We start from the raw sequence: 27,812 nt of genomic DNA on the forward strand, positions 1-27,812 counted from the left end.
CTACATCCGTCAAACTGCAGAGAGGACACAGGACAATGTCTAGGTAAAGGTAAATTTAGTCCTGTAACCTGAGGCTGGCCCAGACTAAGAAGAATGGCTAACCATTTTCCGCCTCTTGCCTGGATCACCTTTCTTTGGAGACAAAAGTACAAAAGTCTCTTCTCCACGAGGTAAACAGTTCTGCGGGCTCCACTAAGATGCAGCGCCCTCCAGGTTGGAATTTCGCATTTCTGCATTTGTTCCCCAGGTGTGGATCTGGCCTGGATAGGACTGGCATAAGATTCCACTACAGAAGGGACAGAGCAGTGCCCCTACCCCCACCCCAGATACCTCCCAGAAGCAGTTCTAAGCTCAGTGGTTAAAAAACGGCCGTTTCGCGAGTTTGTTCTACGGGTCTTTCGCCTCCCTACCCCTGCCCAATCTTCGGAAACCATCCACTCGAGAGAAACGTAGGCTGTTCTGTGTCTGCGTTTACAGATTCGCCACTCACCTCCAAGGCCTCGTATGTACAACCAGAATTTACTAAATCTGCGGTCAACATCCTATTTTGACATGCATTTAAATTACACCCTACTTTCAGCCAACGCCTCCCGCCTTACTCTGTGAAATTTAAAGAAATTCTTAACTCCTTATTTAAAGAACCTCCTTTTCCTGTTCGCATTACTTCCAACTTCAGAGAGAATCAGATAAATATGATGAGAAAAGTGCATATGTTTTCCTGAAAAAAGAAAATGAGCAAAGAAAAGTGAAATTTGGCTCATAGGTAGCCAAATAATTATAAATAAGAAGAAAAAAGTAGTTCCTGGAAGCACTATAAAACAAATTTAAGGGGGGAATGGGAGGTGGCTTCCATTAAACAGGCTGCCCATATTGGAGTGGGGACGGGCTAGTCTTCCTTAACCCTTAAATATCATCACCTATAATAATTAAATTATTTTCAAACTGTAAACTGCTTTCAAACACCATAGTTAGTGTTTTTACCAGGTTTATTTTACTTGTTATACACAGACGATACAAACGAGCAAAAAACAAAACGTTTCTCAATGGAGTGTGTTCTTGTATAAATTATTCAGTTCACAGACAAAACGAAACAAATATAAAAATCACAACATTAGATTTACAGAAGAGCCAAAATATACACACGTTTAGACCCTGAATTCCTATTAGGAAAAAATCCCCCCATGGACTGGAATCTAGATTGAATATTGTGTATGATGCATATTTCACATTAATTTTTAAATACAAAAAAGTATAGGTTTGCTACACAACATTAGAAATCCTACTAATCTATTTCCAGGGGGATTAATGCTCCTTATCAAATATAACAAGACTTAGGGGAAGATCAGTCTTACTTGCATTAATGCTAGTGTTCTCCCAAGGAAGTCAAATTTCAGCTGTTTCTAGGTGGTGGGGAAGTCATTTTCAAAACTAAAATGCAGTAAAATATACAACTCACACAATTCATCTTCACTAGACTACACTATAGTTACCAACAATTCAGTCATCTATATCATTAATAGAGTATTCATTACAAAGATTTACAGCATATAAAGGTGGAGGGGGTACTGAAAGATATTCAGAAACAGTTTGTCAGCATATTTGGCACCTGCACAGACCAGTAATGGATTTGGCACTTTGGGGAAAAACAAATAAGGCAAAATAATATTGCTGATGTCGAGCTATTCTATTTAGAAGGAAGGGGGGGGACATACAACTCCAGTTGACTTTGCTTTGCAGGCATCATGCCACTTAATCGACTTGCCTATGAACAGACACCTATCCTTTAAAGGTGTTTGGGTGGATTCTCCTTAGCTATTTGTGTGCATTAGGGCACATAGTAATTATTTCATGCAACGGATTGAGGAGAAGTGGGAAACCCATCACTATTGAGTATTTCATGTTTCTAGAGCCTCTTAGAATATTATCTCACAAGAAAATTAAAAGAGAGAGAGAAGAGAAAGTATGAGAGAGGAGAGAAAGAAAAGCAAAGAAAGAAAAGGAAATAAAGGTTAAGCATGAACTGGTTTTGTGCCTTGACGAGAATAAAAACTAGCCATTCGTTACAATAAATTAACACTATGTACAATCATTTCACAGGCTTTGTTCCACTAAAATTATTAACATCCCTACCATCCATCCATCCATCCATCCACTCGGGGATAAGAAAGGACGCGCTGGGTGGGTCCAGGTTCTAGAGTCAACATCCTATGGTTAATGTGGAGGCCGAGACTTGGCGGGTCGGAATCGCTGCTGCCTGACAGGACTGCCCAGGTCTCCTAAAGGTGAAGAGTTTCATTACAAGAAAGAGAAGTAGGAGGTAAGAGAAAGACGAGGGGGAAGAGGATTGTAGAAGGATAACTCCACAGAAGGAGAGTAAGTAGGAAAACCAAAAGGTTTACAGCAAAGTTGAAGGTCGGTGCGCTAATTGCAGAGACTGCTGTGCAAAAAAAGGTTAAAATCACGCTCGGAGACCTGCACTTATTCGCTGCAGACGGCCATCGAGGGTCAAATAAAATGAGGGGGTGCGCAAGGAGGAGTGTGGGGTGGCGGAGCTGGGGAAGAGCTGTGAGGGTCTGGCTGGGGGTCCGGGCCGCGGCGGGGCCGGGGCAGGCAGGGGCGGCCTAGCTGTGCGAGTAGAAGCCATAGTAGCCGCTAATGTCCTTGGCGCAGTTCTTCTCGCAGTCCCGCTGGGCCAGCACCTCGCTCTTGAGCGGAGACGAGCTCTCGGACACTGGCGTGTCGGCCGGCGAGATCCGCCTCCGCTTGGCCTGCTCGTAAATCCCCGAGTCGCTCGAGTCGATGGACTTGATCGAGGAGGGCGTCTCGATCCAGCTGGAATCGGACAGGTCCTTGGGCTTGGCGTCCTCGGCGGCGCCGGGCGGCAGCGGCGAGCGCTCGGCGGCCAGGCCCTCGGCCTCCTCGCCCAGGTAGGGGTTGGCGCCGGCCATGCGCGCGGCGGCCGCAGCGCTGTTGGGCCAGCAGGGCAGCACGGAGCCCGACTTGGTGCCGCAGTACTGCGGGGGGCTGCGGGCGCCCCAGCCCGACGGGTCGGCGTAGTAGCCAAGCGGGCGGCCAGTGCAGCCTGCAGCCTGCAATGGCAGCGCCTTCACGCCCGCCGCCGCGTAGGAGAGCAGCGTGGCCGCGTTGCCCGCGAAGTCCGTGGCCGTGTCGTAGGCCGAGGCCGCGAAGTCCAGCCGGTTGTTGGCCGGCGTCACAAACCAGCGCTGCGGCGAGGGCGCGCCCGGGTCCTCGGCCTGCTGCGGCGACAGCAGCCCGTTGGTGTGTGGCACGCTGCGGTCCGTACCCGGCCCGGGGCCCGCGCCCGCGCCCGGGTGGAAGCGGGCCTTGGCGTAGTTGCTCACGAACTGGTCCTGCAGGAAAGAGCCGGCCATGGCGTAGCGGGCCCCAGGCACGATCTGCGAGCGCGGCGAGTCGTTGGGCGAGGGGGTCAGGCGGTCCATGTCACAGCCAGTGTAGATCCTGCGGGGTAGGGAGAGAGAGAGAGAGAGAGCCGAGGGGTGGCGCGGAGGTCCCTTGGGGGTGGGGGTGGGGGCAGAAGGGAAGGCCACCTCCACTTTTCGCCCACCCCCACACCCTCCATCTACAAACTTGCAGTCCAGAATTTCCTGGAGAATACAAGAGGCCACAGACCTCTATCATTCCCAAAATAAATCATGGTATTATGAAGGAGCCAATCTGTCTATGCAGGGACCTGAGCAAGATGCAGACCATCAAGGGAACGACTTCCCTCTTCTCTTCCTCTCTCTGGTCAAGTATACTGGGGTACTGAGAGAGGGGCACAAGCAAGGGCTTTCATCCCACTTCTCCAACATTTGTGTGCACATTGAGGCAGACTGACCTAGGGACTAAGATGCTCTTTGCCCATTGGGCCTTTCCTCTGCGGTCAGAGTTTCTGGGTGAAATTTCTAAGCAAGGTACTCACTCCTCCACCCTTTTAAGATCTATGTCCATTTGATTGTTCATGTCATTTCTCTCCTTATTCTAGATTGTTTCAGAAACCCCTAGGGAAAAGCCGCGCACGCAGAATCATCAAAGACTGATCTTCACCCGTGTTCTGGAACCCGAGGTTTGGTGCTGGAAGCCTCCAAGGTACTTAGTGTCTATTGTTTCCCCTGTGTGAAACTTTCACTCCCACCTCTACTAATACAAACAAGAATTACTACTCAGAAACAGTAGTCATCAATCAGAAATATTCTCTTAAAAGAAAAGGTGTTCTTTACTCTGACCTGCTTTTCCTAGCTTTTGGTCCATTACGGCAGAAACTTCCGGGCAAACCTACGGTGCAAACCTACTGTGCACTTAGCAGCCTACTCCGTGCAGTGGACCACTAATAATAGCTAACCTTTGCGGAGCTTGACTATATGCCAGGCACTGCCAGCTGGGTAACTTTTATTATCCCACTTTGCCGATGAGGAAATTGAGGCAAAAGGACGTTAAATAACTTGCCCAACCAACGACAGTGATTGTGTTGTTGGGAATTACCTTAGATAAAATAATCAAAGATTAACTTTAGGCCCTGGGCCTAGAAAATCCCATTAGAATTGAGAGGAAAGCAAGGGTTGGATGAAGATTGGTAGAAGTGTTTTCTCATACACATGCACACATGCCTCCCTTTTTATTTAGCTCACACATAAATGTTTTAATCTTTAGTCAACAGACTGTTTTGAAGGAGAACCTCAGTCTTGTCAGACCTTAATCCTTCAGGGAGGAGATTCCCTGGTGAGTGGCCAAGCAAGCTCCTAGTACCCCATGAACCCTTATACTTCTCCCTCTTTCTCCAAAATTGAGCCATGCCCAAGTAACCAACGTAAAAGGGGAAAGGAAGAGTGTCATAAACCACTCAACTCTTCCCTATCCCCTAAAGATATCAGGTGTTTTTTTTTTTTTCTTTTTGTAGAAGTAAAGAAGTTTTTATGAAAAATTTAAATTAATTTGACATCAAAGAGGAGTGGCTTTTCCAACAGAAGGCAGCCAGAGGAGGAGGGGCATGTGAGAGTTTTGCTGTGGCTGCTCAGGTCCATTCTGTTTAGTGCACAAAATTTCCCTCCTGAAATTGAATTCCAGTTTCAAATAAGAGAAGTAGAGGGAGGCAGGAAGGGAACATAACTAGCAAGGTGCAACTATCTTCTCTGTTTATCACCACAATATTTTAAAAAGAAAAAAGCAGTCTGCAAAAGATACAGTTTAGATGCCCATCCAGGTCCCACCCACTTGGGATTGCTGAATTGATTTGTGCAAAATAAAATGCTTTTGAACAGATGTTCACAACAGAATTAAAATCTCAAAATCTACAGGACTCTCCTCCAACATCTCTAGTCTCTTGGGCCACACACTTTCCACTGTGCTGGGCACACCTTTTTAGATTGTGAGGAATAGAGTAGCCAAGTTTTTATTCTGGGGAATCATATTGATGAGACTTGCTTCCTTTGGAGTACTTTTGAAGAATATATATAGTGGTTATAGTCAGTAATATCAATGACTCTCTTTTAAATTATTAGAAAATATCAGGAGGGATAGTTGGTATCTGCTTGGAGATGGAATAGAGGCAGTCACTTGTCCCTTTCTTCACACACTTAATCTATGCTAGTCAAAGGCAGCTTCAACTTTTTAGCTCTCACTCCGGCGCTCAATGTAAGCCATGAAATTAAGATGTATGTACCCTTTCCTTTTATGGTCAGAAAACATGGGGGAACCCCACAATCCAGATTTAGATTTCTAACACTATCTGAACTCTTAGGCACTATGGACCCTGAGTGAGAATTGCAGAACAAGCCCAGAAAGCATTCAGTTTACACCTACTGTTGCCCCCAGAGAACAGCCTTTTGATAGAAAAGAGGGAGGTAAGGGAGGCCTAAAGAAAAGGGCACCAGCATGTTTAATTAAAACACACCTAGATACAAAAGGAAGAGGAAAATATTTTTCTTTTGAAGTTTATCAATAATACACAGCAACACCGTCTGAATCTTTCCAAAAGCCTAAAATGACCGTAACAGCGGTTCTGCTCACGAACTCGCCTGTGATGGGTGCACATTTGTATTCAGTCCATGGTAAACTTGCACAGGAAATGCTATTACACAAAACTTGGAAATAGGTAAATAAAAGTCACATATGCTAAGGAGACTGGTAACAACTGCCAGAGGAGCCACATGCACTTTTAGGCAGAATCGCCCATTTCAGACATAGACAATCTGAGCTGAGCATCTGCAGCGCCACATACAGTACTCGCATCCGGGAACCAGGGCAGCCTCCCCAGCCAGCCAGCCAGCTCCAGAGGCCCGCCAACAACTTTGTAATCCACAGGAAAGCTAAAATTAGGTGGAGGAAACCTCTGACCAAAAACCACACAAGTACCAAGCCACAAGGTCACCAGAGAGAAGGGGAGCCAACAACAACAATGACCAAAAAAAAAAAAAAAGAAGGAGGAGAAGAAAGGGAAACCCTCTAAAACAACCTTGTCTTCACACATTCCAGCTTTCAAAATCCTTGTACACAATAATCCACCTTTGACCTAAAGCCCAATTCCACAACTATTTGAAAAGGAAGATACAAAATTACTTACGTGTCATAATTATCCCGAAATCCTTTTGCAAAGGGGTTGTGATCTATTTTCAGTTGTGTAATCTGGCAAAGAAAAAAATGAATGTTATCTCACCTTTTTTACATGAAGACTGAGTGTTTGAGAATATATCATCTGCCACTTTTACAGGGGCTTAAGGCCTACAATTTATTAAATAGCAAGGTTTTCCTAACTGAAAAATTTGAGGGATTGAGTGGAAAGGAAGTATCATGAAAGTTATGAGGAACATGTTTAAATTAACGATACCTATAACTAAAGGACTGCTTTCAGTTAGCTACCCTGTTTTTCTCTAAACTGGTTAAAAATCACATTTTTAAAATGCTTGTTACACACAGTGTACTTATTCAGACAAAAATCTTTAAGGAGAACTTGAATTCATCACTAAATGTTGACTGTTTTAAGTATTTTATATTTTAAAACGTTTGTCGCTTCTGACTCACAACCTGAGAAACCCCAAGTTGCATCTTAAAATCAGGTTGGATTTAAAAGCATGTTTTAATTTCTGATATTATCATTTAAGTAAAAAAAAAAAAAAAAAGACAAACACAAAAACCCCTATCACTCCTAGTAGTCAAATCAGCCACTAAAATCAGTTTTTGCAAACTTGCAAAATCGGAAGAGGTTCCAGTGCTAGAAAGCTCAATCCATAGCCCTTAGTAATTTGATTTATTGTAGTTTTCACATATATGAATGTGTATGTTCTTTTGATCTCCCAGAACAGTGATGTTTGTTCATTTCAGCCATCAGTTCTGAGATGGAAAAAAAAGAGAGAGAGAGAGAAATTTTTTTTTAGATGCCAAAGCTTGCCAAGAATAAAATGCACGGGGAAATCTGCTTGTTTTCTAAGGGAAAGAGAGACTTAAAAAAAAAAAAAAAAGTAGATTTTAATCTGTTCTAGTTCGAATCCCAAATTAAAACTCCCAAAAGAAGAGTCTTTAGAAATCCTGGCCACCTCAAAGGTGGCCTGGGTAACCCGCGACGAAAACAAATAGAAAGCATTTTCCCACCGGCTTGGTGTTTAGGAAAGGTGCCGTGGGCAGGCCCCTAGCCCTAGGCCTTAAAACGCACAGCGGAGCCAGCTGTTGCTGATGTTAGCGCTGCTAGTACCCTAGACCTGCATGGCGGGAGGATGTGAGAGGGTGGGAGAGAGGTCTGTGCCGCCCGCCTCGCGCCCAGCCCCTAGGTCTCCTTACATCCGTGTTCTGGTAGGCGGTGACGGCAATGAACTGAGTCTCAGGGAAAGTGAATGTCTGCACGCGGCCGGGCTGGCTGGTGTCCTCCGTGCCGTCCTCGTTCACTTCCACCACATGCAGGCGGGGCTGGTACTTGTGCAAGGACTGTAAAACCACCATCTGTCCGGCGGAAAGAAAGGGGAGCGCCGGGTGGCGTGTTAACGCGGTCGCTGTGCGCGTGGCTGTGTGCGCCCGGCTGCGCGCCCGGACTGGCGGAGGCAGCCTGCAGCCAGCCTCCCAGGCTAACTGACCGCGAGACTCGCCTGGCTGGCGGCTGACTGGCTGGGGCAGACCGGCCTTCGCACCTCTGGGAGCGAAGATAAGCCGGGGCACCGGAGAAAAGGGGGAAGCCGACCGCCCGATCCTCAGGGCCCTTCTCCTAGTCCTCCTGTAAGGAGGAACAAAGATTTCCACAACCTGCAGATCTTGTGGGGTTTCTTCTCAAAATCAATCAGTATTAGTACTTGGGAAGGTCGGGCACTCCAAAATTGGGCCGACGAGGGTGTTGTCAATGAGAACAACTTCATAAATTTAACATAAATTTGGAGGGTGGAAATACAATTTTTAAGTCTTTTTAATGAAGCAAAGAAACGTGTATCCAGTTCCATATGCTGCTTTGCACTGACGAACTGGATGTCAGGGAGAAAGGGGTGAGAGAGAACACGAGCGCTTGAGCCACTGACCTGCCCATTGTTATTTGAAGCTCCTTTGTTGTTCGTAAGTTTTAATTTTCCAAAAGAGATTTCTTGGCGCATCCAGTGAGCCCCAGTGTTGGGGGAATCCGGATGCATATAGACCCGATTTCCTAGAGAAATAAATACGTTGTTTACATATGCCCCCGGCACTGCCCAGTCCCAGCTCCTCACCACGTAGGACACACACACACACACACACACACCTTACTCTACCGTGAAGCCCATTAGCTGGGGCCTTTTTAGGCCGTTCTTTCTTCCTATTAACTGGGGGTGATTAAAATAGCTTTTGCATAATCCTCCCCCTTCTCGCAGCTCAGTCTGTCCCCCTGTCCCCCTCGTTTCCTTTTAGAAGTCATTGGCCGATCGTTTTAAAAGTCGCTCGAGCCAGTCCACAAAGGCTTTAATTAATCATTCTCACCTAAATAAGTGTCAAGAAAATGTGTTAATTGGAAGGACTTGCCTTGCACATTGGTGTCCGCTTTGCCGCAAGGAACCCATTTGCCTCCTTGAAACCTCCAGTGATTGGGATCCGCCAAAATCACATCCACAAAAATATTGTAATGAGCCGTGGGATCGAGACCAGAAATGTTAAAACTTAAAAAAGGAAACATGCGCCTATTTAAATTAAGGGGTGGGGGGAGAAAACAAGGAAAAAAGAAACATAAATGTTAAAGATTAAATGCAAGAAGCGGGGCGCCAGATAGCAAAGCAAAACTTGTTCTTGCAGCAAATAGGGACGAATATTTGATGGGTTAGAAAAAGGGTGGTGGGAGAAGAAAAGAAGTGCAACCCAAATCAGGGAGAGCGGCGGGTGAGCTGGAGTGGGAAGGCGGCAGGTATCACTGCCCAGGTGGAGAGAGAGGCTGGCGACCTGCGTCTCCACCTGTCCGTGCAGGCCAGTGTTGATGCGTCCCTCCCATCACCCAGCCGCTGGCCGGGGCTCTTCCTTTTTCTTGCCTTCCTCTGGCCACTGACTGGCTCTCCAACCACGTACCTAGAACGGGGTCCCCCCCCAACCAACATCACCGTGGCGGTTATCCCTTCCACTTTCCCCCTTTCCAAAACCAGCCAACTCTAGGGCGCCTTCCACTCCGCTCCCGACCCCAAATCGTCGCTGCCGCGGCAGTCACAACCTAGGTGCACTTGTCCCCGGCTGCGCCTGGAGCAGCGGCAGCCAAAAATGTAGTATTACCTTCCCTGTTTGGTGATGATCATCTCCGTTTGGTGCCGGTGAAATTTCAGCCAAAGAGGCCTGTTGCACAGGTACACCTGTGCTTTGCCGGGCACCAGCCCCGGCTGGGTGGAGGAGAACTGGTAGAACGGAGCTCCTTGGTAGGAGTGGCCGTATTGCTGTGGGTAGGGGTAGCCGGCCGTGGGGTATCCCTGCGGCGAGGAGTTGGACAGGAGGCTGTTGTAGGCTCCGTTGGTGATGACCGGGTGGTGGGCCATGTAGCGGCTGGGGCTGCCGATGGAGAAGGCGGGGTGCGCCGGTCCGTGCTGGCCGGGGTACGGGAACATGGCACTGGGAGCAGTGGCCGCAGACTGTGGCTGGCTGGACTGAGAGAGGAGGTAGCGATCTGCAGCAGAGCCATCGAAACTGTGACGAAGCTCAGAGACCCCGTCCAAGACAGGAGAGAGTTTACTTCTCTGGACGTCCCCTGGTGAGTCCTTGGAGTCAGGAAAATTGTCTGTATCTGACTGATTCGTCATCCCCCTGGTAATTTTTTTCAAAGGTGAACTTCTCTCCAGGTTGTCAGTGGTCGAGATAATGGGATGATCGTGCAAGACAAGCTCGGATCCGCCTGAATGTGGGTAGCTGCTGCTCACATTGAGAAATTTCTTGGAGAGCATGATAGAAGGAGAAAGGCAGTGCTCCAGCTGCATAGCTCTAGAACCTGAACACTCGCCCTCCCGTCCCTGGTTTTTAAAGTCCTATTTATCATAAACTAGAAATCCACAGACCCCCTCACTAGACAGAAAGCACTTCAACCAGCAAATGCTTCTCAAAGGTTTGATTTACTTTTTTTTTCCCTGGGAGAAGAGATTGGCCAATTGACACTATGCAGCAATCAGAAAAGGCTCACTTTTGATCTTGCTGCTTGTGCAGCCGATGAAACGGCTCCTGCCATTGGTTAACTGCTGACAGTAATTTAATTAGATAGACATTAATTAGGATAATCACCTGGCTCCTGGTAGCGACGATCATGGCAAATTGAAGGGGATGATTTTATTGTTGGCTTGGGGGGTGGGGAATGTGTGTTGGTTTACGTGAGCACTGTTGTGTCACCTTTAAGCTTTGTGACCACTGCTTTAGGAAGATTCAAAGATGTGCAATTTACTAAACATTTCCTACCTTCCCCCCTTCCCCCATGTAGAGCGGAGGGGCGGAGGAGGGAATTCGACGATGCTAGGAGACTTTTCGGATCTGAATGAGCCAAATATTCAGTTGAATGTAACGATTTCAAGTGCAAAGTATACAAAGCGCGAGCCGGTGGCCTCTTCTCGCCCTGTAAAAGTTCCAGAGTCTGTCTTTTCCAGCTAATACAAAAGCACACAACACCTGAGCTGGTGCTTTGTGAGCAGGTCCTACGTGTCCTCAGCGCCCCCACCCCCACCTTTTAAACTGCAAACATAAATAAATAAATCCCTGCTGCTGAGAGCCACAGCGACAAGCAGAAGGGGGGGAGAAGAGGGGGCGAAAAGCAGCAACTCACCCACCAATCCACCCACCTCAGGAAGGTTCGGTTTCTTGTTTGAGCACAGAAACAGTGACAATCTATGATCTCCTTTTTAAGTTTTGAAATAATCATAAGCTGTCGGGCTAAAATGCCTTAATGTATTTGCAGTGATGTTTACCGGGTCTTTACTAAATATTTTATCAGCGAACTTGGTTGCAGATTATCTGAAGAGCATCTAACTGGGGGCAGGCGCCATGCATCCTTCTTGTCCCTCTGCATATCCTTCTCTCTGAGGTACTGGCTTGGCGACAGGTTCAAAAGCTTCGCCAGGAAAAGAGAGGGCCGAGTCCCCGTGCAAATGGGCTCCTCAGAAGCGCTGATCTGGGGAGACAGAGTGGAAGTGGTGTCAACACAGTAATCGCTACTGGAAACGTGTGTGTGTGTGTGTGTGTGTGTGTGTGTGTGTGTGTGTGTGTGTGTTTAATGTTTATATAATCTGGAGGGGAGAAAAAGCATCCATGCCAGTAATTTTAAAAGGAAAAAGAATCTAAAGAGGAATAGAAAAAAACCAATTTAAAAGGTTGTTGGCACAAATAAATAGCACGAGGCCCAAAGAGACCCCGAGGTGTAGGGAGGAGGTCTCTCAGCATCCGCTCTACAGAGGAGCCCAGCCCTCGGCCTGAGCCAGAGGGCCAACAGCGGCAGAGGCTTTTTATCCACCCAAAACCGCCTCCCGCGGCCCGACGCTCGCTGACCTGCCCTCCCGCGGCTTTCGTCCGGGACGCCGAGCTGCGCGGGAATGAGCAGGAGGAGCGCCGCCCAGAGCTCCGCTCGGCCCCGAGAGCTGGCCGGCCCGAGGGCGGGCTCCGCCCGGGGGAGTGAGGGAGCGCGGGTTGAGCTGCGTCTGGTGCAGACCCCAGGGGCACACGCTCTTCCCGTGCTGGAGGCGCGGCCTGGGCACCTCAGCCGGGGGAGCCTCTGGCTTTGAGCGAGCACGTCTGTCCTACCCGTACTTGGGGCAGCTCCCAGAGTGAGAGCAGCGCTTGGGGACTTTGGGTGGGGTCCTGAGCATGGGCGGAGACGGGTTAACCAGACTCGCCGCTTCGCCACTGTGGTGCATTTTCAGAGCGGCGCCTCGGTGGGCTGAGCGGTCAGCGCGGAGCCGAGACTGCGCCCCTCGAGACAGGCTGGGCGCCTTGGCTGCAGAGGGCACCAGCTGCGGCCTCCAACAGGGCGCCGCGGGCAAGGCCCTGCGCGAGCGGCCTGGACAGGGCAGGTTGATGACCAGATGTCCCAGACTAAAGCCGAGACAATTTTCTGGGATAAAAAGAGAGCCAGACCCATTTTTCCTTTCGAAAGCAAACCTCAGCTCTTGGTCAGGAAGCTTCATAAACAAGCAGTCTTAGCTGTTGAATCGTTGGGGTGCGGGAGAGGGGAGTAGGGGATGCCATTTGACACTTGTTTTTCTGCCCTTGACCTTCTACCGCCATTTGCCTCATCAGAGGCTTTTGACCTCTTGACTACTTTTGGCTACTTTCGTTTCCGTCTTTCTCCCATCTTCAACTTCTCTGTCCCTGAGTGCCTCTCCCTCCGTTGCTTCGGAAGACAGTACTTTCCTCCCTTCTCAGTGGGACAGAGCCTTAAGTGTGTAAAGAGGTGAGACATCACTTGGGCTCTTTTTGAGGCTTTGCCATTCTGGATACCCTAAACTGCTTTTTTCTCTTTTTTTTTTTTTTTTTTTAAAAAAAGGAAGAATGCTAAAATGAAATGTTAAGGTGTTAAAGCATAGAAAAGGGAAAGAGTGCACCTTCTTCAGAGTTTTTAAGGAATTGATGTGCTTTCTGACCCACTTTGGATTATCAGTAACAAATTCAGTGATTGCTCACATATAGGCTATGCCTTGAATTTATATATACTAATGAAAATTAAGGCTTTTCTCAGAATCACCACACGTGCCTGTGAACCATACTTCTAAAAGAAGGCCAGGGCTTCTCAAACCTTAAAGTGTATATGAACCACACCAGGAATCTGATTATGATTCAATAGGCCTGGGGTGGGGCTTGCTTTTTGTATATATAACAAATTTCCATAAGACCCAGATGCTGTTGGTCCAGGCAGATGACACTTTGAATGGTGAGGCCAGAGCTTTCAGTGCCACCATACTAGTCTGAGAGAAAAGCAGGGACATTTCTGCACTAGAGACAAACAGTTTTGTTTCCAGAGCTGCTTTACCTCTGCATGGTGGAGGGGTAGATATGCTCACATAAGCATGCTTGAATGCGTGCATGTGTGTGTGCACACACATAGTCTTAAACAGCTTCCTGAGTTTGTGATTAAACGCATCTTTTCAGTGCCTAACTGGGCCTGGGACATCAGGCTGCTGTGAAAATAGCTGTACATTCCAAGACAAAGGTGTTCCCTGAGCCTGGCCTCTTAGGGCTTCTTGATTTTGATCGACTCCAAATCTACAAAAATATAGGTTTTTGCTAGCAAAGATTTTGACAAGGTTCTGAAATTGAGAATGTCACCAACATGAACCAAGTGAGAATTAAGTAGTGTGTGGCTACAGGGAGTCCAGGAAGATGGGGTGATCAAATAAGGGCAAAAACAGGCAAGGTAAGCCTTCCCAGTCACAGGATTCAGGATATTTTCAGAGGACTAAGTGGAAAACAAAAACAAAAAACTCTTTCAACCCACATATTGAGAATAGTTCTTGAAATGTTAAGGCCTTCTTCTGAGGGCACTGTGCCCCCCAAAAATCACTGACTAGCACTCATTAACAACGTCTGTGAAATAAGTTAGACAATCTTATTTGTAAAGGGAAAAATCATATCCAAAAAGCCTGCACACAAGTTTGAATTAGGCAAAATAAAACTTCACTAACTTCCACTTATATTTTAATTTCAAATGGTTAAATGTAATCCCAACAACTTTAATACATATTACATGTCCTACATAAAATATACTGTCACTATATCTGAAACAATAAACCACAGGACAAGCAAGAAATGCTCAGAATACTTCTTACTCCACCAAAAAAGATATTGTGAAACATACTGGGAATTTAAGCCATTTCTACTTTCAGTTTCTGGTAACTTCACTAGGCAACCAATAAGAGCCTAGACTTGTTCCAGTAGGACAGTAATTTGATCTATCACAGCACTCATAACAGTTCTACTAGGTTAAGTTAAATTCCAAGTCCCCATGTAAAACCTTCCTTTAATGAAGCCTCAGTAATAATACTCTCACCATATTTTCACAAACAAGGGTGCAGACTAGAATTAGATCTTTGTCTCTGTATCTTTTGCCATACTCCTTGGTGTAATCAGTGTGGCTCTGAACCGTAAGTAATAACAGGGGCAGTTACTTTTGTACATCACATTAGAAGTTGGTATTAGCCATTTTTTTTCTCTACTAGAAAACTGGGTAGTCCTAATTTAGAAAAGATGAGACCAAACAATAACAAAATTATTGCTTATAAGCTTATATTAAGCTTACATTATGACTACTTTTCTCATTTTGCTTTTTAGACATTATATACTTTCTGTGGTTATTTTAGATAAAAGTCCAGTAGAGTTTGCAGTAGCCAGTTCCCAGTTTCAAAACTGTTGGTAGAATGTACTCTTTTAAAACATGGTAAAGTCTAAATTAAAATTGCTCCCTTTTCTTTGTAAATGTACTCCTCCAAAATCCTAAAAGTATGTTTATAAGATAGTGAGTATACAATATTTAGCTTATGACAAATGCTAACAAAATGTCAACATTTTTTTCTGAGTTACTAATTAGGTAGCCACTCATTAATGGAAATCATTATATATTTGTGAAATTTTGTTATCACACTGATGTTTTACGTGTTATAAGATCTTAAAATGCAAAGGGAAACATATCTTTGTGTGAGATTTCTCGACCACTGTCAAACGTTATTCCATCAATCCCACCCATTGCCAAAAAGACCTCAGGAGGCATAGATTGTAAACGTATTTTATTTTGTAAGTAACAATCAAAATATATTTGTGCTACTGATTTTTTCAAATATTAAATGGGATCTTAACAAAATTTGTCCACTTTGATGTACTCATGTATAACTTTAGAATCTGCAAAGACCCTGACTAAAGAAACAGAAGTAATTGCACAACTGAGACTGAAGGTGTTACGGTGCTGCAAATGATGCCAGATGTCTTACATTTAGCCAAGTACACCTTCAGAGGTCCCTTGATTTTGAGCATTAGGAACAACAGAGGAATATACACTGAAAGCATCATTAATAGCGTTTTTCGTAGCTTTATTTAAATACGACAGTATCCAACATAGCTGCTAAACACTGGACAATATTTGAGGTCATAAGTACATCCACATGTTCCTCCAAATGACGTTTGGGGTCCTAAAAGAGCAAAAATAAGGAAAGAGAAAACAGAACCATATTATTGGTAGAAAAATTACTTAAATTTTTTTCAGTAGCTGATGAAACTGGTAAAGAAAGCCAGAACTAACTTAAATATTTTACAATTTAACTTTACTAGTATATTGTTATATTCTTAGAATTTCTAAATCAATTAAGTTAAGTAGCTAATAAAATAATAGATTACACAATGAAAGCTTGATTTACACAATGCAATGACTGTGTACCAGAGATTTTTATAAGGAGTAACAAGGAATTCTATACAGCTTACAATCATCTGATTTTTTTAAAGTTCATTTATATATGTCTACCTGTCTGCATATATGTGTATATTCTCTACCATTCATATATCTTGAATGTCTGAGGGAATGCTTAATTCAAAGTGGACATACCAATGGGTAAGAGTTCAGTGTGAATTCTCAGCACTTCTTCTATGTTTTATAATAGCAAAAATCAGAATTCTGTACAATCTTAATCTTTCAAGAGTAGTGCTTTAAATGATTCAGAAAATATTCTTGGATCAAAAGTTGCTGTTTGTAGTTGAAGAATTTAAATACAATTTGGATCAATTCTAAAATGTTAAGAATGTTTCATGTAGCTATTCTGAAAAAAATGTATCATCGAAAATTATATAGGTACAATCCTTTAACTTAAACCGATCGTATCTATTTTTGAAATAGACTGAGTTAAAAAGGAGGCTTAAAATTGTATTGTAATAAAGGAATTTAAATTAAAATGCTTAGTATGTATTTATGTTTTAGGTGGAATTAAGTATTTGAGCAAAATTTGAAGGTTTTGAAATAAGGAATATATATTATGCACAATAGAAAAATTATTATTTAAAGGATTATATTCTTACGGTTATTGTTAAAATACCCAAGACTCCTAACTTTAAACAAATGTTCATTATTGGAATTATTTCTTGGCCATGCTTTTCTAACCCTTATTTTAATACACTGTTTTTTTAAAACAACCCAGAGATACAACATGTTACAAATAATTTCAAGTGACTAGACTACAATATATTTTTTATTTCAGAAATAAGTCTCAGGGCATTTTAGGTGAAAAAGACTGAGAAACACTGGCAGGAGAAAAAAAGATATTGGTTTAATTCCATTATAGACAGTTTTGCTTTTGCCACGCAATAGGCCAAGCCAGTGAGGTAATAACTATATTTTTAAAAATGACTCTGATGATTATTAAACTTTGCCAATTACGTATTTTTCAGTTTCATTTTTTATTTAGACCTTTTATTTGCTGCTTTAAATCTGTATCAAGAAACTATGGCCTCGGAAAGACATTTATTCAAAAGACAGTTACTGAATTCTATAAAGTATAAGGCTCCAAGTTGGTGATCTAGTATTATGATTAAAATAAGCAGTGGAAAGATAACAAGGGTGATATCACATAAGATGAGAAAACAAAATGAACTGTATTTCATTTTGCTTTTTGGGGGTATTTGTTTTTAAATTATAATACTCAGAAGGTAGTGAAATTTGATTTTCTCATTTATAACATATGATAAAGTCAGACCTTTGCCCCTACTGCTCTGTTGGAGTAATTCATTTTATAGTGAATTGGTAACATGCTTCCCTCAGTTATCTATTACTTCTTGTGGCAGCTGGGTGATTCTTAGAGATTTCCCATCCAAGAATGGTCCTGGCCCAAACCTACATAGCTTGTGAGATGTGATGGGATCAGAGCATATGGTAGGATGGCTGAAAGCAAAGACAGCTTAGTGTCTTGCATCTGAAATATCAAGATTCTGCCAACATCAGCAATATGATAACCATGTTCCATGAAATGGGGAAAAAATGTAATCGACATTCTTTAAAAAACATTCTAATTAATCTGTAGATTCCTTTAATTGGTTGGTGTCTTCCCTCACCCTCAGATAATAGAGACTAAAATATATATTTCATCTTAGAAAAGTGAAAGAGCAAATACTTAAAGCCCTTTCTCTTCATTCAGTGTAACCCAATAAGGCTCTAACCTTTCTCAGGAATATTACCTACATATTGATAAAGTACATAATTAACAAAACTTGTTACATACGAAATAAATCTACCCTATTATCTTTTCTATTATCTTATTTATCTGTATATTAAAATAATACTTGAAAAATTAATTCAGAACACAAGTGTCCTAATTTGTTCCTAGTAAATTATTTTCACTGAAGATAGTATCTCATAGGTATTTGTGATTTACTTCTCTATGGAGAACCTGACATCAAATAAATTTAGTGACCTTTACAATTAGTATCACATTTACACGACAGAAGAAAAATGTAGAGTGGACAGGAAAAAAATTATATAGGCCCTAAAACAGTTTTAACTCTATAAGAACATGCTATTATGCAACTGCATAACTTATTAACAGTATACCTCACCTGCTTGCCAACATTCTTTATTGCCAGCTGTTCAGGTGTCATCTTATCTTCTTCTTCTACAGCCTGTGAATGAAACACAAAGGACAGAGTTTAAAATTATAAATTCTCTATTCCCACTGCAGGATAATCACCAAAAATAATGATGACCAGAATTTTCATTCATAGAACTTTTATTCAAAGAATTTACCGAATAAAATTATGCTAAACTTCATAATAACCTTCAGGGCAATAAAAACTATCGGCAGCATCATTTTGAAAACAGACAAGAAATACACAGAAAGTACTGAGAAATATCAAACAGGATCACTAAATGGTTGTGTTGACCATTTGCAACACAAATTGACCATTACTGAATTCTTCAGGAGATGGGAGATGGAAGTACCTGAGGTGGCACTTATGGCACTGTGGTACTAACTAATTCTGTTCTGTTGCCCTCTCCTTTTCCTATTTGCACAGTTCTTTCCCAGTTTCCCATTTCTCTGTCTCCTTTTTTATCAATCCAGCCTGCCCATAACTTCAGTATCTATTTATCAATAGCACTTAGGATCAAAGGATCTACTGACTTTTGATCCACTAAACAAATCACATGGGTTTCTCTCTTAGTAATTTCACATCTTTAAATCTCTAAAAGTAATACATGTATTCAGAAAAAAATCTGAAACTACTCCACATGAGTGATCTTTAGTAACCATGAAGAAATTGTCATTTGAAGTTTTCAACAAAAAATTACCTGAACTAAAAACCAAATATAATCAAAATTAAATTAACCCAAACAATACATGAAAACCACTTTCCACTACTTTCAAAGTTAGCTACAAACTCTTCTATGTATGATCATAACTTTCTGGCAGAGTAATTCTGAAATAATTATAACATTTAGATTAGCTACCACTACTGCCCTCCTCTCCCAATAATGGCACCAATATAAAACCTCTTTATTGAGAATTTCACACATAAGAAATCTTAACAGTTTGGGTATGTTATGGCCTGAAGACAAAACTCTGTATCAGGTGAACTTTTAGTCTGTGATTTATTCATAGCATCTGATAAATTGAAAAAACAAGAAAATTTAAGGATCACTAACCTTAAGAAATGCCAACACAGCATTTACCACAAAAAGAGTTACAAAAGGGGGTGAGATGGTGGTGGCAGAAAGCAGGGAACCAAAATCCCAGTGAGGGTTAGATTTGGATACTCTGAACTTTATAGTCTCACAGCTGCCAAATTTCTTCATGTGCGAACAATGAACATGTAGGAAATGTAATCATCAGACATTCCCCATAAACTGGGAAGTTTGGCTGCATTTCACACCTTCTTAATAGTTTTGTAAACAGAGAACTTGAAAATGAGCAAAGATGGCAAGTGTCTAATTTTATAAATGGACAAACTATCTAGAGAATTTTCCCCAGTAGAATCTGCCTAAAGAGAAAAGATAGTGAATAGGTATTGTATCTACTGATTATCAGAGGATACTTATTTACAACACATTATTAGGAAATGCATTTATGACTCATAAGCCCAAAAGAAGAAAAAGTAAAAGTTAGTAACATGCCAAATCTAGAAATCCCTAGACAGAGAATATGCTCATTTTCAGAGTCAGATGTCACTCTATTATTTTCAGTTATAAAAGTATTTCCTAACTGGGAAACGGCTCTCCTACTATTCAATGTTTTACATAAATGGAAACATTGACAAAACATATTAAGAATATGTTTTTCTAAATTACTTTCACAAATTGTGACACTATATTTTATTGACTTAAAAGCATTTAGATGAATGGAACAATTCACTAAGTTTGTACTACATACCCATTCAGTGTTAGTTGTTCTACGTACATGCCAACAACAGTACTTACTACAGTATTGGAAGGAGGCAAAAATTTTGGAATTTGGCTCAAAATACCAATCCATGTACAAAACAGTTATTAGGGAATATTGTGGAGTATTGCAAACAACAAAGATGGTAGATAGACAACGAACGATGAAGGTCAAAAAGCACTTGAAGTATTGATCTTATTTGAAAAGTTAAATAGGTATAAAAAGCGCTAACTCAAATTTTAAAAATCTTTTACATCATTTACCCACTTTACCAATTAGTTTTTCCATTCCCAATAATTAAAAGAGAGAGTTCACAAACTCTTTGAGAAGTACAGATGGTAAAAAGTACTCCCAGCCATAGATGCCATCTGGGAAATGAGGAGCAGCTGTAGATTTAGGCATATACTAAGGTTGCAAACCCCCATGACAAAAGAGTAAGCATATCTCTTCGATTCTAAGATATTCCAAATCAAATGCCTAAATATTTTCTCTATCTACCCAAGTTACCTGTATCTCATCTACCATCTGAGCAAGACCAGTTTGTCTTCATTCACAGTTCTAATCTGGCTAGTCACCAGGAAAAATGTAAGAAATGGTTGCAGCAGAAACAAATGAAATTCAGGCACAGGCAGTGTCCTCACTAGGGAACTTCTGTGTTTATGGCAACTTCTGTGATTTGGCGTCAAATTTTGCTTTTGCATTCGTGCTCTTCGGTTTACTCAACCAACAAAAAAGCACTGAAAATGTTTGTGGCTATTCACACTAGAAACGTTTTTAACAGTTTATCAACAAAGACCCCCAGATGGCTATCCCATCATGCACGGTCTGCACAGTTCTAAGAAATCCTTGGAATTTGGTCTGTTATGTGATCATAATCCCCTCCAATGTACCCCCTATCTTACAGAGGCTTTTACTAAACCCATTAACCTCATTCTCTTTTTTCTGCTAATATTCTTATATAGACAATCTGTATCTCAAATCCCATCACTTTATTTACCCTTTTACAAACACTGATGGGATCTTTGGCACTTCACTAACACTCTTAAGGATCTACAGGAGGTCAATTCCAATGGACTTTTTTTTTTTTTTTTAACTTTCTGAACATACTTAGAGCTACTCCAACATCTGTTTTCTCTTCTATTCCCTTAGCCTTTGCTTTTGCCACCCTGTCTCTTATTCCACATCATGTTTCTTTCACTATTCCTTTGGTTTCTTTTTCCCACATTAACATGTTAACCTTGTTCACACTATAACATGCCATGATCCCATTTAAATATCTTTTTAATATCACCATTACGGCAATTTTTACGTAAGACAGCACAAACTGCTAAAATGGCATATACTAATTTTTCACTATTAAGCAATCAACGCATAACTGCTAGTGGATTTCAAGACAATGTATTTTACTTCTTTCATGATTTTTAAAGTATTGACTATATAAACAACATCATGTGTTATGGGATTGAGAATAAGTTTAAAGCACTGGCTTTGAGAAAACATACTTATAGGAAAGCAAAATTAACAAACATTTAGCAATTAGAAAACTGAGAAGGTATAAGAGGCTTACATACGGAGATATTAAAACTAGCTTTTCTACTACCATCACTAATTAAACATCAATATAGGCATGATTTTTACAAATATTAATTTACTGAATCCTTAAAACATCTCAATAAAGAAGTTAATCTACACTTCATATGTTAATTCCAGCAAAATTTCTAACATACAAGGAATTTTTCAAACTCTTCTTGATCTCAAGGAGCTCACATTTGGGTTTTACTTGCCCATAAATCTCAAATCATAATGCAGTGTGAAACATACAAAAAAGGAGTGTGCACAAAGCACGATAGTGACATAGGGGTTAAGTAAATGTACCTAACTTTTTCTTGTGCATCACCTGAGGAAAGAGAGGGAGAGTCAGGGTGAGAGCACAAAGAATGCACTAGGGAGTAACACATCATGTGATACTTAGTAGTAATAGGGAAAGGGAAAAACCATGAGAGAATGGCTGGATGTGGAAGAAGAGCAAGAGAGTTGAGTCCAAAGTTTCAGACCTACATGATGCCTAGAAAAATGAGTGTCAGTTATAACCTAATTAGTAGAGGGAACGGTCATGAAAAAGTAGAAAGTAAGGTAGGCAATACTGCTTACTCTTGAACAGCAGCATATGAAGTAATGAAGTGGAAAGGTCTCAAACAGTGGAGATGATAATACATTTCAAATGAGGGGAAATGAAGAGATTTCAAAGTTGTTGGCATTGCCAAACTATGAAAACAGACTTTTAATGAAAGGTATAAAAACAGAAGAGCAGAAAGGCAAGGGCTGAATCTTAGAAATGCTCATAGCAAAGGCAGCAGAGTGTGTAGTTGCCAAAAAGTCAGGAGAACCATGGGACTGTATGGCCATGGAAGTAAAAAGAAGAGACTTCAGAAGTTCAAAAGTATGATGTGAAGGCAAGAGGACAAGGAAAATAACTGAAAGAGATGCAAGACTCAGTGCACTAAGAAAATAAATCATTCATCTCTTTTAACAAGCTGGAAACAGCAAACTGTTATCAGCCCTGTACTCTGTCATGAAAAGGTTATGACTCTGAGAACACTGGAGGCAGGCGGAAGGAAATGATCAATGATGTAGGAGGTTATATTTATCCAGTTAGCCTTAAGGAAGGGAGAGGGGCAAAAGGTGCCATGATAGAGATCAGTTGAAGATTAGAAAGAAAGGTGCCCCTTAGAGGACATGGCATTTCCTTAAATTTTAGTTTATATTATGTTAATATTAGTTAATAACAGTGCTTATAATTGGCCACTTAATAAAGTTACATTTTTGGTAGAAAAATACAAGTATAGCATAATTTCATTCATTTAACAAATACTTTTTGAGCATCTACCATTGATCTGGCATTGTACTAAAGATAAAATGAGACAATATCTGAATTCACAGAGCTTATAGACTAGCTGTAAAAACCAGGAAATTGAAAAGTAGTAATTAGGCTGGGCATAGTGGCTCACGACTGTTCAATCTCAGCTACCCAGGAGGCTGAGAGGGGAGCATCACTTGGGGCCAAGAGGTTGAGACCACCTTGGGAAACACATCAGGACTTTGTCTCTTAAAAAAAAAAAAAAAAAAAAAGCCAGGCATAGTGGTGAGTGCTTGGAGTCCTAGCTACTCAGGAGGCTGAGGCAAGAGGACTGCTTGAACTCAGGAGGTCAAGACTACAGTGAGATATGATGGTATCATGCAGCCCACCTGGGCAACAGAGCAAGACCTGATCCCTTAAAAAAAAATTAAATTCATTTGATAGAAGAACAAAGTTCTATTGGCAAACAAAGAAGGAGTAAATAGCACTCTTGGTGGTATGGTGAGGTCCTCAAAAGTGAGAAAGGGTTAAGCTGAGAATTGAATGAAAAGAAGGAGTTGGGATGGGGATATATTGGTAAGGAGTGCTTCAGGCCAGGAAGCAAGAAAAAGCATTATAAGTTAGAAGAACTGCAAATTACTCAGTATTTCAACAACATAAGAGTGAGAAGAAATAAAGCTACAGAGGCAAGCAGGAGCCAAATGGGGTTTGGACTTCATTCTAAGGCAATGAGAAGTCAGTCATCAAAGGCTTTTTTTTTTTTTTTTGAGATGGAGTCTCGCTCTGTTGCCCAGGCTGGAGTGCAGTGGCACTATCTCAGCTCACTGCAAGCTCCGCCTCCCAGGTTTACGCCATTCTCCTGCCTCAGCCTCCCGAGTAGCTGGGATTACAGGCGCCCGCCACCACGCCTGGCTAGTTTTTTGTATTTTTTAGTAGAGACGGGGTTTCACCATGTTAGCCAGGATGGTCTCGATCTCCTGACCTCGTGATCCGCCCGTCTCGGCCTCCCAAAGTGCTGGGATTACAGGCTTGAGCCACCGCGCCTGGCCCATCAAAGGGTTTTTAAAAGCAAGGTAGTGACATGAACGAATCTGCATTTTAAAAAATGAGGTACATTTCACATAACATAAAATTAACCATTTTAAAGTGTATGATTCAGTCACATTTAGTGCCCCAATCACCTGTATTCCATCACCCCAAAGGAAAACCTAGTACCCATTAAGCTGTTACTTCCCCATTCCCGCCTTGCCCAAGTCCCTGGCAACCACATATCTATTTTCTGTCTCTATGGATTTACCTAGTCTGGTTTTTTCATATAAATTGAATCGTATAATATGTGGCCTTTTGCATCTGTCTTAACTTACCATGTTTTCGAGATCCATCCATGTAGTAGTATCATGTATCAGCACTCCATTCCTTTTTATGACTGAGTAGTAGTACGTTGTCTGTATAAACCACAATTTGTTTATCCACTCATCTACTGACAGACATTTGGATTGTCTCCAACTTTAGCTAATGTGAATAGTGCTATGAACATTCGTATACATGCTTTTTGTTTGAATACCGATTTTCAGTTCTTTTGAGTGTATACTTATGAGCAGAATTGCTGGGTCATATGGGAACTGTATGTTTAACCTTTTGAGGAACCTGTTTTCAACAGTGGCTCTACCATTTTATATCTCCACTAGTAATTTCTTCATACCCTTGGCAACACTTATTATTTTTCACTGTTTTGATTATAGCCATTGTGGTTTTGATTTGCATTTTTCTAATGACTAATAATATTGATTGAACATCTTTTTTATGTGTTTGTAACCATTTGCATATCTTCTCTGGGAAATTTCTATCCAAGTCCTTGCCTAATTTTGTACTGGGTTGTCTTTTTGTTGCTGCATTGCAAGAGTTCTTTATGGTTTCTTTCTTTTTTTTTTTTCCCTATGTTGCCCAGGTCTTGAACTCCTAGGCTCAAGTGATGATCCTCTCCTCCTTTAGCCTCCCAAAGTGCTGGGCTTACAGGCATGTGCCACCACACATGCCTTTCTATTTTCTAGATATTAGACCTTTATCAGATATCTGATTTGCAAAAATGTTCTCCCACTCTGTAGGTTGTCTTTTCTCTTTTTTTAATAGTTTTCTTTGATGCATGACCAATATGCATTTTAGAAAGATCATTCTATAGAATGGAAAATAGATTTGAATGGGAAAAACTGGAGATGCAAGGAAACCAATGAGGAGGTAAGGCAATGGAAGTGGCAACGCAAAGAAGCAGATTAACTCAAGAATTTAGTCGGAATGGTTTACTGATTGAGTAGATGTGAGAAAAAGAGAGAGGAGTCAAGAATAATATTAATAACATCAGAAGTGGTTGCAGCCATCATTTTATTAAATGCCTATCATGTGCCAGATGCTTCACATATATCACAATCTTTAACCTAATTTTAGAGATAAGGAAACACAGTTCAGAAAGGCTGACTTGCCTCTAGCCATACACGCAATAAGCAATGAAACTGTGGCTTAAACACAGTCCTATGTATCTCCAAAGACCTCATAGAAACATTCATGGCAATTGGGGAAATCATTACGTTTCACTGATACAACTTGAATAATAATAATAATGTCAAATGCATGATTTATTAAGTGGCCCTAAACAACATAGATGCTTCATAAAAATTTCACAGAGAATTCAATTTCAAAATGTAATTACATGAAATAGAGATGAACAATAAAGATCATACATGTATGTGCACACATGCTTGTGTGTGTCTACGTGTGCATGTAAGAGAAACTGTAGTTAAGGTTGTTGGAAAACATTTCTATGGCAGAATCTGATAGTCACCTTCTTAATGTCCATCTTCCCCTTCTTCTGTAACATAACCCTGATTTTACTAAATGAATCAATGATCCCAGCTAAAATACCACATTGCATAAACTTTCTTGCAGCTAGTTGTGTCCATTTAACGACGTCCTGCCAAATGAGATATACAGTTGACCCTTGAACAAATGGGGATGAGCGTTATGGGGGCTAACCCATCACAGGTGAAAATCTGTGTGTCACTTAACTATTAATAGCCTACTGTTGACTGAAAGCCTTACTGATAATATAAATAGTTAATACATATTTTGTATGTTATATACATTATATACTATATTGTTACAACAATGTAAGCTAGAGAAAATAATATGTTATTAGGAAAAGTGTAGGGAAAAGAAAATACATTTACAGTACCATACTTATTTATCAATACAATAAGTTTACATTATCTGTTTACAAGGTGAATTACCTGTCTGAAATGGCAGGCAACAGCAGCTGGGGACCTCAATCTATAGTACATATCAAGCAATTCAACCTTCTCAACTGAGCATGGGCCCATGTACAACTGCGTTTGTATGTATACGTTTTGACAATTTTTTATTTTATAATGTGTATAGTTTATGGTAGCAAATGATAAAACAGACTAGTGTCTCCTATATTTTATGCATTTGTGACATGCCTTTTTTTTTTTTTTTTTTCAATATTTCTGGGCTGCCAGGTGCTGTGGCTCATGCCTGTAATCCCAGCACTTTGGGAGGCCAAGGCAGGCAGATTGCTGGAGCCCAGGAGTTCAAGACCAGCCTAGGCAAATAGTGAAACCCCATCTCTACAAAAAATTAGCCAGGCATGACGGCACATGCCTGTAGTCCCAGCTACTCGGGGGGCTAAGGCAGGAGGATTGCATGAGCCCAAGAGGTGGAAGCTACAGTGAACCATGATCATGCTATTGCACTCCAGACTAAGTGACAGAGTGATACCTTGTCTTTAATAATAATAATAATAATAATAATAATTCTGGGCTATGCAGTTTGTCTGAGGTGTTTTTCAAATTGTTGTACATCTCAAAAAAAATTCTAATATATTTATGAGAAAAATCCATGTATATATTTGAATCTATACAGTTCAAATCCATATAGTTCCAGGGTCGGTTGTAATCAGGAGTGCTGTGTGGGACTTATGCAAAGGATCCTGAAAGGAAACTGATTTATCCCCTTTTGCCCTTTTTTCTCTTCCTGTTGCATGAAACTTAGATGAGTGGCTGAAGCTATTGCAATCACAATGAATCATGAGGTGACCTAAAGGAAGAAGGCCAACACAAGGAAAGTAGAGCGGAAAGACAGAATGAACTTGGGTCTCTAATGTCTTTGAAGTTTTATATTGGCCTTGAAATATGAGACATACCTTTCTACCTTGTTTAAGCCATTGTTATTTTGAGCTAACACAACCTTACATATAAGTATTACTTGCTTAAAGCAAAAACTGAAAATAATTCAGGCGTTACATAAAGTATAGAGTTTCCTGCCTCACACATACTGCTACCAACACAATATGTTGACATATATGCAACATAGAGATACTTTTGAAAAAGGGAGAGAAGATAACATGATAGGAATTATTTTCACATTGTTATACAATTTAATTTTGTACATCTAACAGCAGATTGTAGATATTTCTCTAAGTTAGTTTTTGTGAAATTTTATTTTTCATAATAAATCCTCTACAGAGAACATGTTGTTTAAAGAGTTATATGCACTTAAAACTGAAAGATGGCCTCCAAAAATGTTCTATCAATTACTTTCCCACTACTACTATATTTTCCTAAAAAATTCTTTTTAATTTAAAAAGAAAAAAAAAATTTCTACTTATTTTAACTTTTTTTGACTACTTAAAAAGGCTAGAACTTTTCCATGTTTATATACCATTTGTCTTTTTTTGCAGTGAGTTTTCTCTTTTGCTCAACTTATTTAAAAAAAAGTATTTTATAGGCCAAGGCTACAAATTGGGTACAGTGTATACTGCTCAAGGGATGGGTGCACCAAAATCTCACAAATCGGCATTAAAGAACTTACTCATGGAACCAAACACCACTTGTTCCTCAGTAACTTACAGAAATAAAAAACAAAAATAAAATAAATATTTTATAGGAATTCTCTGAGTATTATGCATTTTTGGGTACTAGCTCACTCTGTGTTATAAGTAAAAATATTTTCTTCCATTCTGACTCATAACAAACAATAAATGCTAGTTGTTATTTTATGAAGATAAACTTTAACGTCACGTTATCAAATTTTTCAAAGCTCACATTAATATTCTTACTAGAATTATAGTAACTTTT

At 41.1% G+C, this 27,812-nt stretch overlaps 2 protein-coding genes and 1 long non-coding RNA gene across 4 annotated transcripts in view; 1 reads left to right on the top strand and 2 right to left on the bottom strand.

Moving 5' to 3' along the window:
• Positions 1-968: 968 nt before the first annotated feature.
• Positions 969-10,653, bottom strand: TBR1 (T-box brain transcription factor 1). The gene is made up of 6 exons (XM_033231306.1): positions 9,718-10,653; positions 8,986-9,140; positions 8,514-8,635; positions 7,792-7,950; positions 6,581-6,642; positions 969-3,480 (listed from the first exon to the last, which is right to left on the bottom strand). The coding sequence occupies exons 1-6, from the start codon at positions 10,407-10,409 to the stop codon at positions 2,622-2,624; spliced, it is 2,049 nt and encodes a 682-aa protein (XP_033087197.1). The 5' UTR covers positions 10,410-10,653; the 3' UTR covers positions 969-2,621.
• LOC117094954 lies at positions 3,395-26,818 on the top strand. Its single transcript, XR_004441744.1, has 4 exons — positions 3,395-3,487; positions 4,007-4,110; positions 25,938-26,050; positions 26,728-26,818. It is a non-coding gene; the product is annotated as an uncharacterized LOC117094954 (long non-coding RNA).
• Positions 15,169-27,812, bottom strand: part of PSMD14 (proteasome 26S subunit, non-ATPase 14) — a 111,056-nt gene continuing 98,412 nt past the window's right edge. For both annotated transcript variants that reach the window (XM_033231314.1, XM_033231315.1), the window contains 2 exons: positions 17,992-18,054; positions 15,169-15,584 (listed from right to left, as the gene is read on the bottom strand). In XM_033231314.1, the coding sequence (XP_033087205.1) occupies positions 15,486-15,584; positions 17,992-18,054 (162 nt within the window). In that variant the 3' untranslated portion in view covers positions 15,169-15,485. The remainder of the gene's footprint in view (positions 15,585-17,991; positions 18,055-27,812) is intronic.

This window comes from Trachypithecus francoisi, unplaced genomic scaffold (genome assembly GCF_009764315.1).
Source record: "Trachypithecus francoisi isolate TF-2019V2 unplaced genomic scaffold, Tfra_2.0 Lachesis_group13, whole genome shotgun sequence".
NCBI classification, from domain to species: domain Eukaryota; kingdom Metazoa; phylum Chordata; class Mammalia; order Primates; family Cercopithecidae; genus Trachypithecus; species Trachypithecus francoisi.